Source organism: Pholcus phalangioides, unplaced genomic scaffold (genome assembly GCF_987345545.1).
Source record: "Pholcus phalangioides strain wild (caught in Gottingen) unplaced genomic scaffold, Ppha-v1.0 ptg000042l_1, whole genome shotgun sequence".
NCBI classification, from domain to species: domain Eukaryota; kingdom Metazoa; phylum Arthropoda; class Arachnida; order Araneae; family Pholcidae; genus Pholcus; species Pholcus phalangioides.
Window position 1 is genome coordinate 5,164,574 of NW_028301628.1, and position 19,616 is coordinate 5,184,189.

Consider the following 19,616-nt stretch of genomic DNA (forward strand, 5'->3'; position numbering starts at 1 on the left):
TTCTTCTGCATCTTAGTATTGTGAGGCTTCTTCTGCATCTTAGTATTGTGAGGCTTCTTCTGCATCTTAGTATTGTGAGGTTTCTTCTGCATCTTATTCTTCTGCATCTTAGTATTGTGAGGTTTCTTCTGCATCTTATTCTTCTGCATCTTAGTATTGTGAGACTTCTTTATTGTGAGGCTTCTTCTGCATCTTAGTATTGTGAGACTTCTTTATTGTGAGGCTTCTTCTGCATCTTAGTATTGTGAGACTTCTTTATTGTGAGGCTTCTTCTGCATCTTAGTATTGTGAGACTTCTTTATTGTGAGGCTTCTTCTGCATCTTAGTATTGTGAGACTTCTTTATTGTGAGGCTTCTTCTGCATCTTAGTATTGTGAGACTTCTTTATTGTGAGGCTTCTTCTGCATCTTAGTATTGTGAGGCTTCTTCTGCATCTTAGTATTGTGAGGCTTCTTCTGCATCTTAGTATTGTGAGGCTTCTTCTGCATCTTAGTATTGTGAGGTTTCTTCTGCATCTTATTCTTCTGCATCTTAGTATTGTGAGGTTTCTTCTGCATCTTATTCTTCTGCATCTTAGTATTGTGAGACTTCTTTATTGTGAGGCTTCTTCTGCATCTTAGTATTGTGAGACTTCTTTATTGTGAGGCTTCTTCTGCATCTTAGTATTGTGAGACTTCTTTATTGTGAGGCTTCTTCTGCATCTTAGTATTGTGAGACTTCTTTATTGTGAGGCTTCTTCTGCATCTTAGTATTGTGAGACTTCTTTATTGTGAGGCTTCTTCTGCATCTTAGTATTGTGAGACTTCTTTATTGTGAGGCTTCTTCTGCATCTTAGTATTGCGAGGCTTCTTCTGCATCTTAGTATTGTGAGGCTTCTTCTGCATCTTAGCATTGTGAGGCTTCTTCTGCATCTTAGTATTGTGCGGTTTCTTCTGCATCTTATTCTTCTGCATCTTAGTATTGTGAGGTTTCTTCTGCATCTTATTCTTCTGCATCTTAGTATTGTGAGGTTTCTTCTGCATCTTATTCTTCTGCATCTTAGTATTGTGAGGTTTCTTCTGCATCTTATTCTTCTGCATCTTAGTATTGTGAGACTTCTTTATTGTGAGGCTTCTTCTGCATCTTAGTATTGTGAGACTTCTTTATTGTGAGGCTTCTTCTGCATCTTAGTATTGTGAGACTTCTTTATTGTGAGGCTTCTTCTGCATCTTAGTATTGTGAGACTTCTTTATTGTGAGGCTTCTTCTGCATCTTAGTATTGCGAGACTTCTTTATTGTGAGGCTTCTTCTGCATCTTAGTATTGTGAGACTTCTTTATTGTGAGGCTTCTTCTGCATCTTAGTATTGTGAGACTTCTTTATTGTGAGGCTTCTTCTGCATCTTAGTATTGCGAGACTTCTTTATTGTGAGGCTTCTTCTGCATCTTAGTATTGTGAGGCTTCTTCTGCATCTTAGTATTGTGAGACTTCTTTATTGTGAGGCTTCTTCTGCATCTTAGTATTGTGAGGCTTCTTCTGCATCTTATTCTTCTGCATCTTAGTATTGTGAGGCTTCTTCTGCATCTTAGTATTGTGAGACTTCTTTATTGTGAGGCTTCTTCTGCATCTTAGTATTGTGAGACTTCTTTATTGTGAGGCTTCTTCTGCATCTTAGTATTGTGAGACTTCTTTATTGTGAGGCTTCTTCTGCATCTTAGTATTGTGAGACTTCTTTATTGTGAGGCTTCTTCTGCATCTTAGTATTGTGAGACTTCTTTATTGTGAGGCTTCTTCTGCATCTTAGTATTGTGAGACTTCTTTATTGTGAGGCTTCTTCTGCATCTTAGTATTGTGAGGCTTCTTCTGCATCTTAGTATTGTGAGGCTTCTTCTGCATCTTAGTATTGTGAGGCTTCTTCTGCATCTTAGTATTGTGAGGTTTCTTCTGCATCTTATTCTTCTGCATCTTAGTATTGTGAGGTTTCTTCTGCATCTTATTCTTCTGCATCTTAGTATTGTGAGACTTCTTTATTGTGAGGCTTCTTCTGCATCTTAGTATTGTGAGACTTCTTTATTGTGAGGCTTCTTCTGCATCTTAGTATTGTGAGACTTCTTTATTGTGAGGCTTCTTCTGCATCTTAGTATTGTGAGGCTTCTTCTGCATCTTAGTATTGTGAGACTTCTTTATTGTGAGGCTTCTTCTGCATCTTAGTATTGTGAGACTTCTTTATTGTGAGGCTTCTTCTGCATCTTAGTATTGCGAGGCTTCTTCTGCATCTTAGTATTGTGAGGCTTCTTCTGCATCTTAGCATTGTGAGGCTTCTTCTGCATCTTAGTATTGTGCGGTTTCTTCTGCATCTTATTCTTCTGCATCTTAGTATTGTGAGGTTTCTTCTGCATCTTATTCTTCTGCATCTTAGTATTGTGAGGTTTCTTCTGCATCTTATTCTTCTGCATCTTAGTATTGTGAGGTTTCTTCTGCATCTTATTCTTCTGCATCTTAGTATTGTGAGACTTCTTTATTGTGAGGCTTCTTCTGCATCTTAGTATTGTGAGACTTCTTTATTGTGAGGCTTCTTCTGCATCTTAGTATTGTGAGACTTCTTTATTGTGAGGCTTCTTCTGCATCTTAGTATTGTGAGACTTCTTTATTGTGAGGCTTCTTCTGCATCTTAGTATTGCGAGACTTCTTTATTGTGAGGCTTCTTCTGCATCTTAGTATTGTGAGACTTCTTTATTGTGAGGCTTCTTCTGCATCTTAGTATTGTGAGACTTCTTTATTGTGAGGCTTCTTCTGCATCTTAGTATTGCGAGACTTCTTTATTGTGAGGCTTCTTCTGCATCTTAGTATTGTGAGGCTTCTTCTGCATCTTAGTATTGTGAGACTTCTTTATTGTGAGGCTTCTTCTGCATCTTAGTATTGTGAGGCTTCTTCTGCATCTTATTCTTCTGCATCTTAGTATTGTGAGGCTTCTTCTGCATCTTAGTATTGTGAGACTTCTTTATTGTGAGGCTTCTTCTGCATCTTAGTATTGTGAGACTTCTTTATTGTGAGGCTTCTTCTGCATCTTAGTATTGTGAGACTTCTTTATTGTGAGGCTTCTTCTGCATCTTAGTATTGTGAGACTTCTTTATTGTGAGGCTTCTTCTGCATCTTAGTATTGTGAGACTTCTTTATTGTGAGGCTTCTTCTGCATCTTAGTATTGTGAGACTTCTTTATTGTGAGGCTTCTTCTGCATCTTAGTATTGTGAGGCTTCTTCTGCATCTTAGTATTGTGAGGCTTCTTCTGCATCTTAGTATTGTGAGGCTTCTTCTGCATCTTAGTATTGTGAGGTTTCTTCTGCATCTTATTCTTCTGCATCTTAGTATTGTGAGGTTTCTTCTGCATCTTATTCTTCTGCATCTTAGTATTGTGAGACTTCTTTATTGTGAGGCTTCTTCTGCATCTTAGTATTGTGAGACTTCTTTATTGTGAGGCTTCTTCTGCATCTTAGTATTGCGAGACTTCTTTATTGTGAGGCTTCTTCTGCATCTTAGTATTGTGAGGCTTCTTCTGCATCTTAGTATTGTGAGACTTCTTTATTGTGAGGCTTCTTCTGCATCTTAGTATTGTGAGACTTCTTTATTGTGAGGCTTCTTCTGCATCTTAGTATTGTGAGGCTTCTTCTGCATCTTAGTATTGTGAGGCTTCTTCTGCATCTTAGTATTGTGAGGCTTCTTCTGCATCTTAGTATTGTGAGACTTCTTTATTGTGAGGCTTCTTCTGCATCTTAGTATTGTGAGGCTTCTTCTGCATCTTAGTATTGTGAGGCTTCTTCTGCATCTTAGTATTGTGAGGCTTCTTCTGCATCTTAGTATTGTGAGGCTTCTTCTGCATCTTAGTATTGTGAGGCTTCTTCTGCATCTTAGTATTGTGAGGCTTCTTCTGCATCTTAGTATTGTGAGGCTTCTTCTGCATCTTAGTATTGTGAGACTTCTTTATTGTGAGGCTTCTTCTGCATCTTAGTATTGTGAGGCTTCTTCTGCATCTTAGTATTGTGAGGCTTCTTCTGCATCTTATTCTTCTGCATCTTAGTATTGTGAGGCTTCTTCTGCATCTTAGTATTGTGAGGCTTCTTCTGCATCTTATTCTTCTGCATCTTAGTATTGTGAGACTTCTTTATTGTGAGGCTTCTTCTGCATCTTAGTATTGTGAGACTTCTTTATTGTGAGGCTTCTTCTGCATCTTAGTATTGTGAGACTTCTTTATTGTGAGGCTTCTTCTGCATCTTAGTATTGTGAGGCTTCTTCTGCATCTTAGTATTGTGAGGCTTCTTCTGCATCTTAGTATTGTGAGGCTTCTTCTGCATCTTAGTATTGTGAGGCTTCTTCTGCATTTTAGTATTGTGAGACTTCTTTATTGTGAGGCTTCTTCTGCATCTTAGTATTGCGAGACTTCTTTATTGTGAGGCTTCTTCTGCATCTTAGTATTGTGAGGCTTCTTCTGCATCTTAGTATTGTGAGACTTCTTTATTGTGAGGCTTCTTCTGCATCTTATTCTTCTGCATCTTAGTATTGTGAGGCTTCTTCTGCATCTTATTCTTCTGCATCTTAGTATTGTGAGGCTTCTTCTGCATCTTAGTATTGTGAGACTTCTTTATTGTGAGGCTTCTTCTGCATCTTAGTATTGTGAGACTTCTTTATTGTGAGGCTTCTTCTGCATCTTAGTATTGTGAGACTTCTTTATTGTGAGGCTTCTTCTGCATCTTAGTATTGTGAGACTTCTTTATTGTGAGGCTTCTTCTGCATCTTAGTATTGTGAGACTTCTTTATTGTGAGGCTTCTTCTGCATCTTAGTATTGCGAGACTTCTTTATTGTGAGGCTTCTTCTGCATCTTAGTATTGTGAGGCTTCTTCTGCATCTTAGTATTGTGAGACTTCTTTATTGTGAGGCTTCTTCTGCATCTTATTCTTCTGCATCTTAGTATTGTGAGGCTTCTTCTGCATCTTATTCTTCTGCATCTTAGTATTGTGAGGCTTCTTCTGCATCTTAGTATTGTGAGACTTCTTTATTGTGAGGCTTCTTCTGCATCTTAGTATTGTGAGACTTCTTTATTGTGAGGCTTCTTCTGCATCTTAGTATTGTGAGACTTCTTTATTGTGAGGCTTCTTCTGCATCTTAGTATTGTGAGACTTCTTTATTGTGAGGCTTCTTCTGCATCTTAGTATTGTGAGACTTCTTTATTGTGAGGCTTCTTCTGCATCTTAGTATTGTGAGGCTTCTTCTGCATCTTAGTATTGTGAGGCTTCTTCTGCATCTTAGTATTGTGAGGTTTCTTCTGCATCTTATTCTTCTGCATCTTAGTATTGTGAGGTTTCTTCTGCATCTTAGTATTGTGAGGTTTCTTCTGCATCTTATTCTTCTGCATCTTAGTATTGTGAGACTTCTTTATTGTGAGGCTTCTTCTGCATCTTAGTATTGTGAGACTTCTTTATTGTGAGGCTTCTTCTGCATCTTAGTATTGTGAGACTTCTTTATTGTGAGGCTTCTTCTGCATCTTAGTATTGTGAGACTTCTTTATTGTGAGGCTTCTTCTGCATCTTAGTATTGCGAGACTTCTTTATTGTGAGGCTTCTTCTGCATCTTAGTATTGTGAGGCTTCTTCTGCATCTTAGTATTGTGAGACTTCTTTATTGTGAGGCTTCTTCTGCATCTTAGTATTGTGAGGCTTCTTCTGCATCTTAGTATTGTGAGACTTCTTTATTGTGAGGCTTCTTCTGCATCTTAGTATTGTGAGGCTTCTTCTGCATCTTAGTATTGTGAGGCTTCTTCTGCATCTTAGTATTGTGAGGCTTCTTCTGCATCTTAGTATTGTGAGACTTCTTTATTGTGAGGCTTCTTCTGCATCTTAGTATTGTGAGGCTTCTTCTGCATCTTAGTATTGTGAGGCTTCTTCTGCATCTTAGTATTGTGAGGCTTCTTCTGCATCTTATTCTTCTGCATCTTAGTATTGTGAGACTTCTTTATTGTGAGGCTTCTTCTGCATCTTAGTATTGTGAGACTTCTTTATTGTGAGGCTTCTTCTGCATCTTAGTATTGTGAGACTTCTTTATTGTGAGGCTTCTTCTGCATCTTAGTATTGTGAGACTTCTTTATTGTGAGGCTTCTTCTGCATCTTAGTATTGTGAGGCTTCTTCTGCATCTTAGTATTGTGAGGCTTCTTCTGCATCTTAGTATTGTGAGGCTTCTTCTGCATCTTAGTATTGTGAGGCTTCTTCTGCATCTTAGTATTGTGAGGCTTCTTCTGCATCTTAGTATTGTGAGGCTTCTTCTGCATCTTAGTATTGTGAGGCTTCTTCTGCATCTTAGTATTGTGAGGCTTCTTCTGCATCTTAGTATTGTGAGGCTTCTTCTGCATCTTAGTATTGTGAGGCTTCTTCTGCATCTTAGTATTGTGAGGCTTCTTCTGCAATTTAGTATGTTATTGTGAGGCTTCTTCTGCAATTTAGTATGTTATTGTGAGGCTTCTTCTGCAATTTAGTATGTTATTGTGAGGCTTCTTCTGCAATTTAGTATGTTATTGTGAGGCTTCTTCTGCAATTTAGTATGTTATTGTGAGGCTTCTTCTGCAATTTAGTATGTTATTGTGAGGCTTCTTCTGCAATAGAAAGGTATTATTGGGCCTCTCACGTGAACTCAGTAAGTTATTCTGAGGCGTCTTTTAGGACCTCGTATTCATATTGTGAAGGGCTATTGTCTAGGATAAGGATACTCAACCTTTAGGACAGTGCGTGCCACTTCATTGGTCTGGAAACGTGTAGCGGGCCACTTCATTGGTCTGGAAACGTGTAGCTGGCCACTTCATTGGTTTGAAAACGTATATTGGGCTAATTGAATGATCTCGATCAGCACCACAACTCACTTACGGGATCTGCAAAAGTGCATAGATCACTTAAATTATCTTGATACGTGCCGTGGTCTGCTAAGGTGATTTTTAACTGCACCATGGCTAACATAAGTGATGTGCAACTTCACCGAAAGCCGCTCGAATGCTTTGTAACTGTATCGCGTACAGTTGATCTGGAAAATACGATAATATAAATAAATATATATATTTTTTGATCTGGAAATACGTCGCAGGTAATTTAAGTAATCTGAAAATGTGTCGCCAGTCTTCTTCAGTGATCTGGAATTAGGCTGCGAGTAGCTTGAGTGATGTGGTCATACCACGGTCAATTAAGTACTCTGTAACTGTGTCGCGGTTAACTAAGGTGATCTGTAAATATTCTGAGGGTCACTGGTGATTTGGGATTGTGCCGTGGGCAATGACTTGAGTGATGTGAAACTGCACCACGGGTCACTCAAATTGTCTGTATATAAATGTGTCCCTTAATTCATTTCTAAAAAATTAGGTTTGCGGTCGCGATCCACATCATATGACTCCGAGGACCACATTTGGCTTTTGGGCCATGGATTGATATGTATGTTCTAGGACTTCGTAGTTCATATTGTAAGGCTTAATCTGAGACTTCGTGTTGTGAATCTTTTTCATGTTGTGGATCTTTTTCATGGTGTGAATCTTTTTCATGGTGTGAATCTTTTTCAACTTCATGTTGTGAACCTTTTTCACTTTGCATTGTAGGCTCCTTTTAGAATTTCGCATCTCATTTCTTTTTGATTAAGATAATTTTAAAGCACTACTGACCCTGGCACAAACAGATCATAAACTTAAATTCTATCCCATAACTTTCTCTTGTGAATGACCCACAGTGCATCAACTTGAACCATGGGTACGATGGAATAAAAGCTATTCAGCTGTTGCTGCACCAGAAAGAAAAACTCCTTTGCAAGCATCGGTATGCAAGAATCTCTCTTCTGATTCCCACGTCCTTCACCTTTCTTTATGGGACGCTTTCGTTTTTCCATCTTCTTCTTCTTCTTCTTTTCTACTCTTATTCGTCGAACAAAAGACGAGTCGTTTTGATGGATCTTGCCATGTTTCGAAACATTTCGGACGCTCTTAAAACCCACGTTTTCTTGAAAGATAGATGCGCTTGTCAAATCCTGAAAACGACCGTTCCCTTAAACCTTTTTACCTCTCTCTCCCTGTCCAACCTCCATTCCTTATATAGAAAGGGAACTGCTGCAGCTTCCACAGAGAATGGATATTACATCGATTTTTGAAAGTGGATACCGCCATCAAGTTCTGAAGCCAGTACATTGCTCTACTTTTTTTTTTTTTTTCACTTTTGAAAAAGTGGGAAAAAGGATGGGAAAAGATAGTCGGTATGGGATAAGAAGCCTTGGTGTGTAGGAAGGTTTAGTGATAGAGAGAGAGTGAGAGAGAGAAATATACTGGCGGGCGTCGGAAGCACTCCCAATAATTTGTTAGAGCTTTTTACGTTTTTAGGAACTTCTTTTTTTTGAGGAAATACTCGCAAAGCTATTTCCGAACAGTTTGGTCTCATAAAGCAGACGGAATATAATCTTTCACTTCACCTCCTGATGCTGAAGCTGCAAAATAAAATAACATAAAAGAAAAGAAATCGGAGAGAGAAGTGATTCCCCTCCCCCCTTTTATTTCATTTTCATTCTTTTCTCAAACGATTGACTTCAAGATCACACAAATATATATTTTCTCCCATATGATCATTTCCTTTAACCCCCCTCCCTCCTTTTCCGTGAGAAATAATAATAATTGTGACTCGCCTTTCTGATGGGTTTTTACGGCGTATTTACCACGGATGAAATAGGATGGAGAACTGCTGGAGCTGACTCTTGGTTATTGATTATGTGGACCGATCGATAATATGATCGCAGCCGCACACTCGTGTAAAATGATTTCTCATATTAATTTAATCCACGCGGTTTCGATCCTGCACGCGTATTCTTCGAAATTTGGTTATGAAGCTCGACAGTGATTGTAATGGGCGATTTTAAGGTTTTGAAAAATATTTATACAGGGTGGTCGTAAATTAAATTTGTGGGTATATGGAGCCCTAGCGACGGCAAAAAATCAGCAGATAGAAATGAAGTTCAAGATATGGGTGTTTAAAAGTATGTGGTCAAAATGAATGGAAAAGCAAAACCTAGCTCTCACGGTTACTGTTACAGCAATAAAATTTCGAAAAATTTAAATGACAGCACTTTTTATGCACCGAAAAGGCATCGCAGCAGTAAAAAAACATAAATGGCGTTGGAAATGGTTGTACCTGAAACACCATAAACGATGGCTTTGACGTATGCAAAGAAACATCTGGAAACAGTGAATTCAAATCACATTACGGCGGTAGGAAGTCACCTATCTGGAGGCTAGAGCAGTGTTTCTCAACCGCCGGGCCGCGGCCCGGTACGGACCCTGGCATTAGTTAAACTGAGCAGTGAGTGATTTATCTTTTAATTCTTACCCATTTATTTCCCATAGTCGTGTTTATGACCGGGCCTTCCACTCGAAAAAAATATACTCAACCGGGCCGTGGGCTTCCATAGGTTGAAAACCACTGGGGGACTTGAGCACCAACCCCATGGTGCGTGCGATTCAAGATCTTCAGTCGAAGATCTTTCTTTGTCTGCGTCCTGCACCAGCGTTATGGTGTTTTATATTTCATGCTATTTATATATTATATTTTTAGGTTTTGTTTCAAAACTTAAATTCTAATTTTACCTACTTTGTCAGATTTAAAGTTTTTCTCTTCTTCTTTAGGACCACCTGAAGCGGTTCAAAACTGCTCAGTGACGAACCGGACGTCGAATTCCATCATGATATCCTGTGAGCCAGGAGACGACGGCGGCCTGTCACAAATATTCCAACTTGAAATTTACCACATGGCGACGGAAAACCTGATCGCGAATTTGACATCGACTGAATCGCCATCTTTTGTCGTCGAGAGACTTTCGTCGAGTACTTCCTTCATTCTAGTCGTATTCGCATGGAACAACAAGGGGAGAAGTACCTCAGTCGCCCTAACAACGAGTACCTTAATCTCAGCTGAGCACAGAACAGGCAAGTCACATATTGGTACACCATTTTCCATCGTTCGAACCACTTTCTTGAATTTTATCAGTTTCATATAGGTTATTCTTCTCCTTTGTGCCTGACCAATGATATAACATGGGATTTCTGTTAATCGCATTTGCTCTTGCCTTGATGCATGCACTTCGTAATGACGACCACCACCACCAACCCCACAACACCATATAACGCTCTTGCTTCCAGAGATACCGGAATTAAGCGTAATCCTAAGCTATCAACTCGAGCTATCGCCGACTGAGAAACTTTCACGTAATTATTTTAAGATTAATTATCGCGCGCTCATCGAAGATGGATTACTGGATGATGTTCCACAAACGGCTACAACTGCTACTTCCCCCAGCACCCTTTCCTTACCCCCCCCCCATTCTGGGGGTGAATTGCTCTTTTGAGGTTTGATTTCAGCCTTGTCTTCACCATCAACCAATTTCCCAGCATGCGTGTTCTCGCGCTTTTAGTAACATCGTTTCAGAGGAAAAGGTTTTTCAATCAGTTTTAAAGGATAGAGAAGAGGTTGTCGTCTTTTGTTTATTGGTGTCAGGCTTCGTTTAAAATCTATTGTTTTTCCCACATTATTGATGTTTCCCGCTGAAACTAATTTCGCGCTTCATCTATTTTAACAGCAACAACAAAAGTTGCTCAGTTGCTCTTCCCTTTCGATCAAAATTTAATGAGTATTTGTTACTCTCGTTCTCTTGCTCGTACTTTCCGTCGTATACTTTCCCTGAACGATTTGGTCTTTACGGTAATGGAACAATTAAGTATCGTTACAGATTTTACCACCGTTATTATCCATCATCTCGTAGCTACCTATGCTCATGCGTGATCATACGTTGAACTTTCAAGATTCGTGAGAATATATTGGCAAAAATAAATAACTTTAAGAAGTGGCAACGTTAACACAGTCTTTTACTTTGGAATCATTTTCCTACTAAACGATATTTTTCAAGCTGAACAAAATTCAGGATAAAAACTATTTAAAAAATCATTGTTTTTCAAAGTGTTTATTTTAAGGTTTTGTTTCGGAAAATTTTTCTGGCAACAATTGATTCTAAAAAATTCTCAGTTGGTGTGCAACAATTGATAAAAAAAATCAGTACCCAAAAACTGATCTAAAAAAGGAATTCTTCAACAGTTTTTTTTTTCAAAAAAAAGTCTCGTAACAGGAACCTCGCAACAATTGATTCAAAAGACATACTTTATTCGTAACAATTAATTGTAAAAGTCAGAATTGTCTCTCCACAATTGATTAAAAAAAGGACTTCTCGAAAATTTATTTAAAATAAGGCACTTCCTAGCAATTGATTTAGAATAAGGCACTTCCTAAATTGATTCAAAAGAAGGACTCAGCAAAATATTTTTTTTCAATAATGACAAATTAATTTAAAAGAAGCACGTTTGATTTCCAACCATTGACGAAAACACTTCCGACAATTGATTCAAAATAGGAACAATTAATTAGCAACAATTGATTCAAAATAGGAACAATTAATTAGCAACAATTGATTCAAAATAGGAACAATTAGTTAGCAACAATTGATTCAAAATAGGAACAATTAGTTAGCAACAATTGATTCAAAATAGGAACAATTAATTAGCAACAATTGATTCAAAATAGGAACAATTAATTAGCAACAATTGATTCAAAATAGGAACAATTAGTTAGCAACAATTGATTCAAAATAGGAACAATTAGTTAGCAACAATTGATTCAAAATAGGAACAATTAATTAGCAACAATTGATTCAAAATAGGAACAATTAATTAGCAACAATTGATTCAAAATAGGAACAATTAGTTAGCAACAATTGATTCAAAATAGGAACAATTAGTTAGCAACAATTGATTCAAAATAGGAACAATTAATTAGCAACAATTGATTCAAAATAGGAACAATTAATTAGCAACAATTGATTCAAAATAGGAACAATTAGTTAGCAACAATTGATTCAAAATAGGAACAATTAATTAGCAACAATTGATTCAAAATAGGAACAATTAATTAGCAACAATTGATTCAAAATAGGAACAATTAATTAGCAACAATTGATTCAAAATAGGAACAATTAGTTAGCAACAATTGATTCAAAATAGGAACAATTAGTTAGCAACAATTGATTCAAAATAGTAATTTAGCAATACCCATTTAAAAAATTGTTCCTGGCAACAATTGTTCAGTTTCTCAAAGCTCTTTGTAACATTTAATTCTCAAATCTCTTTGCAGCAATCGTTTTGAACATTTCCCACTGAATTTTTTTTGGAAGAATGCTTTTTGCAATGATTGTTTGAGTAATCCTTCTTGAAATGATTGCAAGAAATTATAAATTGCTCTTCAAACGAGTACGAATCCAGCTAAATTGTATAGACCTAATTATGAAGAGTAAAATTCAGTGTAACAAAACAAGTGTTCGAACACTGCATTTACTTTCACTCAATCACAATAGATAAGTAGCTTCAGTTTATAATACACACCCATAATTTCTCTTTGAAGAACAATATTTTAAAAGGACTCGCACACATGCGCTATATTTACTCGCACACATTTACAATATGATTTTTTTTTTTATATTTTACATCCGTATATACTTAAAACCCATTTAAATATTCAAGAAAGTTTCCGAATAATTGAGTTTTCGAGTTGAAATATGGTACGTCCGAAGAAATTCATATAAATTGTACGTACAACAAATATTGTGTGTGTAACTCAATTGCCTATATATACATGATAAATAAAAGTAAAATCCGCGATGTGGATAGTGAACATGAAATAAGAATTTACTTCGGCTCCAAAATCAGCGGACATATTGAAGTGTCGGATGAATCCCAATATCCAAGATTCCAGAAATTTGCATATCAACACGGAAAAGACATGATGTTTCCCCGGAAATTTTTCGTGACTCTGCGTTCTCTCTTCCAGGAAATTTTATCGGCAAAAATTTTTGCGTGAATATTCATTAGGGGGAGTGGGGACGATAAGAGTAAACTTTGCATAAAGGTTATTAAAACATAAGAAATGAAAGTGAAAACTCGAAGTACATATTTGATAGAATTCGGAGTTTATAAACGGGGGAGGAAAGTCTCTTTGCAATGGAAATATATTCATGAAAATAAATACGTAAGAATTCTTACTGGAGTATTTCTCTTCTTTTTCACGTCTTGGATCATAATCGAGTGAACTTATGACACAGATAATGATAAGCCATGTCACTAAGACTCTACCTGTATCCAGAAAGCTCTGCAATCCATCCCGTTCTAATTACCATAATCTAATATACAGGGTGGTCATAATTGAAATTCTCGTACCCTGAGTAGTTTTTTTCTGAAAAACTGCTTATCCGAATATATATCATTTCTTGGATATCTTGAAGAGACTATGCAAAAGAGATTTATGAAATAAAAAAAAAACAACAGAAATGGTTCAATTTTTGAACAACAGGTGAATACGTGACACTATTTTATTGAATTTTTCTTTTCCCCCATCGACCATATTTGGTATATACCAAGTTTCAATGAAATACGTCCTACAGAACGGGCGCGATATAGGTCGGAGTAGTGTCAGTATAACTGACGGGTGCTACGTTGGTCTGAGCAGTGTCAGTATACTGAAAATACTCAGACCTATGTAGCGGCATTCAGGCAGACGTATTCAGTTGGAACTTTGGCATATCCCTTTTATGAATCACGAGAAAATGTAAAATGCAATGAAAATTACCAGTTCTTTAACCTGGTGGTTGGAAATTGAACTAATTTTTTCTATATATTTCTAAAATCTCTCTCTCTCTCTTATCGTCTCACTAAGATATCCAAAAAATTTGGTTGTATTCGGATAATCAGTTTTTGAGAAAAACTACTCAGAGTCCGGGAACTTTAATTTTAATCACCCTGTACAAGTAAAGATCAAAAAGTTCCCTTATCGACACTTAAAAATTACCATGGTCAAGTTTTGACCTGATTAAGCAGTATGGTTATAGATAAGCTGACAATATTCACAGTCGTATGTAACGTCCATTATGATATGGTGGTATTTTGGTGAAACTTGGTATGTATGATATATTGACCATGGGAGGGGGGTACAGAAACATTCAAAGATAATTCAATTTTAACACTACTCAACTGACACTGCGCACGCGCAGCTTAATATTATTCTTACACTACTATGCCCGTAAAGGTGGACGTATGTCATTGAAACTTGGTATATACGTTAATTGGACCATGGGAAAAAGATAATTCCAAAAAATATATGTATCCCCGAAAGAAGTTTAATTATTTTTTTCTTGGGCCTTTCTTTTCCTCATTGTTCATATATATTCTTGTTGATATAACAGGTATCATCATAATACCTCCATCATAATGGGTGCTTACATACGTCTGAGTAGTTTCACCTCATATGTGATCACCCTGTGAAATGCTGATCACTTTCAAATTCATATATCTATCTCTATTGTTGAATGCAATAGAGATAGATATATGCATTCAGCAATACAGATAGATCAAAGCGTTTCTACGCAGATTTAAGGTGTTTGACAGGGTTTTTCATCCAGGTCTAATGCTGACCTGAATTTGTATTTTAAAGTTCCAAATTATCGCCTTCGCAACACCTAACCGATGGTTACGTCAAGCTCGTTGGGGAAAATGCTTAATTAGCTAGATTCCTTCCCCCCCCCCCCGTTTCGGACCCGATGGCAACCTTCACGGTGAGAGGCAAGCATTTGACCACCACGCCACGCGGACGCGAAAGAGCTAATTCAGGTAGTGGATAGTTACAACAATTTTGTTTTTATTTAGTAGAATAACCATTGTTATTATACATACATTTAAATCGTTTTTGTAAGTTTCATGAATTTATCATTTTTATTGGTAAATATGCATAATATCCAATCGTCGTTGGTAGATGATTTGATAAATGAAAGAAAAAAAATTCCCTCCTGAGCTTAAGGCGATCACTGATAGATGGCGTGTCTATTTGCAACCCAACTCATTTACGGCAGTGAATTGTGTACAGCGATGTGGCCAGAGTTTCCGTGCGGTGCAATTCATTAATTTGATAAATATAGGGGGAAAAAATCCAAATGAGTCTAGTATGCGTGATGAATATAGTCGGACCACGATATAATGATAACAAATTTTACAATCGTACCCCGATATAATGTTACAATACATGTATGAATATTATCATGCATAGTATATTATATAGTAAAGATTTATCATGTTTACTAACGACACAACGCTTGGGTATTATGGATAATAACCGGTATAACTGATAAATTTAGGGAAATTTTTCAAACTTACTAAAATGCTCGGTGATGATGCATAATATTATTAATATGTATATTACTCCAGTTATTATTATGTATAATAACCGGATTTAGATCACACTTGCCATAACATCTATATCAAATTATAGTACAAAAAGTTATGTGGAAGATAGTCGCTTTGAACCAAGCTTTCTATTCAATGCAGCTTATAGCTTATACTCCGTATATGTATGTGAAGGAGGAACGATTTCGACGGAGATGACCGTCCGACGACATTGTTCCATACCTCTATGTAAATACACCGGACGTCTAAGTATACGTTAATTTGAGGAACAGACTACTCAGAGGCTGGCTATAGACCGATACATCACTCCCTATCACTATTATATATATACACACACACAAACACATGCACGTCCCTCAATAGATCATCAGTAGTCATTTTCTAAAGCGTACTCACGACAGCTGTGACTCAAGCAGGAGAGATATAGGAGGAGAGCGATGGCCATATCTCATGCCAAACAGCGAGCAATTCAGAAGATGTACGGTTTCCCGATTTGGTCAAGAGATAGAAATGTATGAATGTTCGCGGGTTCCATTCGGCAGAGAAATTCACTGCGCGTTACGTAGGAGTACAGTGAAGCAGCACAAGGAATGCAGACGTCTGTATTTCAACCATAGCATCCGCATATTTCGCAAGAATACAGAGATCGCGTACAGCGCCCGTTTCTGATTTCTGTACTCCAGTAGGGGTATCCAACGCATTTCCCGTGAACAACACCTGGGTCTGGAAGATTTTTGTTGTGGCCCCGTCTATGAAAAGGCTTACAAGTACTAGATAATTCATAGAAATGCTTGGTATTGGGAGGGGAGGGGGGCAATCAAATAAGAAACGTATTCCACAAATTACGTTAAAGATCACCTGAAATTTCAAAATTACTTTTGGTGAACAGGACTGATGAGCGAATTAATTTCAGATTTAATGAGAAAAAATTTTATATTCGATAGAAAATATTATTTTTCAGATTTAATAAGAAATATATATTTTCTTTTCAGATTTAACGGCGCAATTTCATGACGTTCATAAATAAAATTTTCTTATTACTGTATATTTCTTGCTAAAAATTTTTTAACCCTTTCACGACTAAGAGAAACATTTCCCCATTTTAAAATTGGTGATTGTCGTATTGAATTATGACCTTATCTGCATTTTATATACAGAATGTTAAAATACAACGTATGTCGAACGCAATTACGTGAACGGGAACGTTTAGGAAAGAAAATAACTGTCAAATCGATAATAATCTAAAATAAAGTTACATACTAATATTTACTCTTAGCAATATTATGATCCTGTAAGGGCTAATGACATTTCAGTAAGAATTCTTTTCAGGTCTTTTAGTTTAAAAAATATGTTTTAACAAGCTTGGCACCTTATTTAGACACCAAGAGGCATCAAACTGGAACGTCATTTTTTGTCACCTGCGTATGCAATTTCATTAAAAAGCATAAATTTTCTTTTTCTCTCTGTAGACGTATATCAATGATTTATAGCATCTATTTTACTGTGCGATTTTATTTCCATGATGATTTTTGCACAAAAAGTTGAAAATTTGTAAATTTATGCCATGAAAACAGATGTATATGTTTCATTCCGTGATGGCTTCTCATGATGCATAATACATGCAACACACAAATCATTTATATATGCCCCTACATTGCAAAAAACTATACTTTCTCTTCAGTACTAGAAAAAAATTAATGTATAATAAAAAATTTGTTTTAGTATCGTAAACATGTATCGTCAGCAAGAATGCAATTTTGTGTGGCAGGATATTAAATTTTGTGTGGCATGATATGCCGCAGCATATAGTTATGCGTAGACATTCACAACAACAAGTACTGAAGACATCCATAAAAAATGAATGTCTTCAGTAATTTAAAAAATGAATGTCTTCAGTATTATAAAAAATGAATGTCTTCAGTATCATAAAAAATGTCTTCAGTATCATAAAAAATGTCTTCAGTATCATAAAACGGTCTTCAGTATTATAAAAAATTAATGTCTTCAGTATCATAAAACCGTCTTCAGTATTATAAAAAATTAATGTCTTCAGTATCATAAAAAATGAAAGTCTTCAGTATCAGGATGGAAAGGAATTCTTAACAATTAGAGGAAGCAGAAATCTTAGTTTTAAAAATCTTAAGAAATATCGCAGAAATCTTAAGCATGTGTAACCACTCCAGCCGACACATTTCACACAAAATTACATACTTCGACAGAGACATGCGATTAACATTAATGGTGATACCATTCTAGAGATAGTTTAATGAGCGGCGCACGCAGCATCGGCCTTTGCAGGGAACGCGCCAGGTTTGAAATGGCACAAGAAATCCTCCCGCGGAATTTGCATGTTGTAGCTTCCACGAAGCATTAACAGAAACAGAAAATTTTTACTTTAATTCCATATTTCATTTGGTATGATAGCGGAGAGTGACGTCATCATTGTATAAGTCGCCATCTGGTGGCAGCGTCAGCAGTTGTGAGCTTGGCCTGAGTCTGGTCCGGCCGTCCATGTACGGTCCCCTTCCAGTGTACACGAGCTCCAAAGGAAGATTGAGAGATTCCGTGCCTCTGTAGTCTAGTGCGTTCACCAGGAAAGTGAAAGGGCGTGGGTTCGATTCCCCGCACAAGCCGCTGAATTTTCACTCTTTCCAAAATATATCTTCGCAACAGCCAGTTGTTAAAACCTTCGTATGGTAGCGGAGAGTGACGTCACCATTGCATATTTCATTTCTTTATTCTTTTTTAGAAAAATATTCAAAAAAATATTTTTGACCATTTAGGTAGAGAGTCGTATTTTTTCCAACTTTTTTCGGGGCTCCCCCATGGTCCTCCCCACCGTCTTCGTTCATCTGATATAAATTTCGGTGAATGTTTTGTGGTTTCATCACATGCAATTTACTCCCGTCTGACAATGAGACTTACGATTGTAGCGTAACCTATCGTTGAAATCTGTAACCACATAATTCTGTCAAACATTTTGGAAATCAAAATTCTTCTGAGAAATACACAGAAATGACAAATTTTACATCAGCTATCGTTTTTAAACAATCAAAATGTTCTTTTTCGGACACCCTGTATGAAGTGTCATGACACTTTTACTATATTTTTAGAGTATTTTAAATTATATAAAATTATTTTATTTGATATTATATTCAAGAGTATCAATTACTAATAAGTCCTTCGTCTCATGGACCATCCTTCGCACGGGGTATGGTTCCAAATTAAGCAGTGCTGAGAGTGAAAATACAGTGTATGGCATAATAAAGAAACAAATTTGTATATGGTGCTCAAACTTGCAATTATAAAGTTGTTGCCCTGCCTCTTCTGATGCCAGCAAGAAAAATTTCATGTTTCTAAGTACAATATTCACTAAGATATTCGAAAAGGGAAAAAATTTGGCAAAGAACAGCGTAAAATACGGGTAAACGGTTTTTTTGCGCATTTAACGCTGTTCTTTCCCAAATTTCTTCTTTTTTTTTCGAACTCGAGTATTTCAGTGAATATTGCACTTAGAAACGGATTTTTCTTTGTTTTGATCGGGAGAGACAGGACAGCAACTTTCCAATCGAAAGTTAGGAGACAGTATAAAAAAATTCATTTTTTTTTTAAAATTTTGTTACACACTGTATTTTCACTCTCAAAACTGGTACAAGGTAATTTTCGAACTCCCGTTGAGCATTTTTTAAATTGGAATCATACCTCTACGACGGATGGCTGATGAGATCAAGGATGTGCTTGCACTCACAGGACACCCTGTATAGTGTTGTGGAACTAACATTCTTAAAAAGTTGATTTACATATTAATTGAAACTAATTGGTATTAACGAACTACTTCTTTTTTCCGTCTAGATGGGAATAATCACGTAACTATTAGTGCAGTACTTGTTGTGCTAATGGGTGTTATAGGAGCGCTAGTAGTGTTTGCCATCATCATTATACTCATCGTAAAAGGACGAGGAGACGGCAAATGTGAGTATGGATGCAATAGCATTATATGCTTCGAAGAGTAAATCAAAACCAAATGTGTCTGAGTTTTAACTAAATACACTGCTTGGCCATAAAAGTCAAAAGTCGAGACCCATTTTATATACTGACCACGCCTCAGGAGGAAGTGTTGTAAACTGGGGTTGTTTTTGTTGGTTTTGGACAGAGGTCAGCAATATAACTATCTCTACTGAGTATTTTAAATTTCAATGACTACCTTTATCTGTCAATGGAATGGATATTTTCTTCTTTGAAGACGATGACATGTTCCAGATTAATAAAGTCATTATATATTTTTCTCTCTCGTACGGTATACGGTTT

At 36.7% G+C, this 19,616-nt stretch overlaps 1 protein-coding gene across 2 annotated transcripts in view; it reads left to right on the top strand.

Moving 5' to 3' along the window:
* Nucleotides 1-19,616, top strand: part of LOC149063906 (adhesion molecule nephrin-like) — a 414,420-nt gene that overhangs the window by 352,488 nt on the left and 42,316 nt on the right. For both annotated transcript variants that reach the window (XM_089255183.1, XM_089255184.1), the window contains exons 9-10: nt 9,663-9,962; nt 19,161-19,280. In XM_089255183.1, the coding sequence (XP_089111309.1) occupies nt 9,663-9,962; nt 19,161-19,280 (420 nt within the window). The remainder of the gene's footprint in view (nt 1-9,662; nt 9,963-19,160; nt 19,281-19,616) is intronic.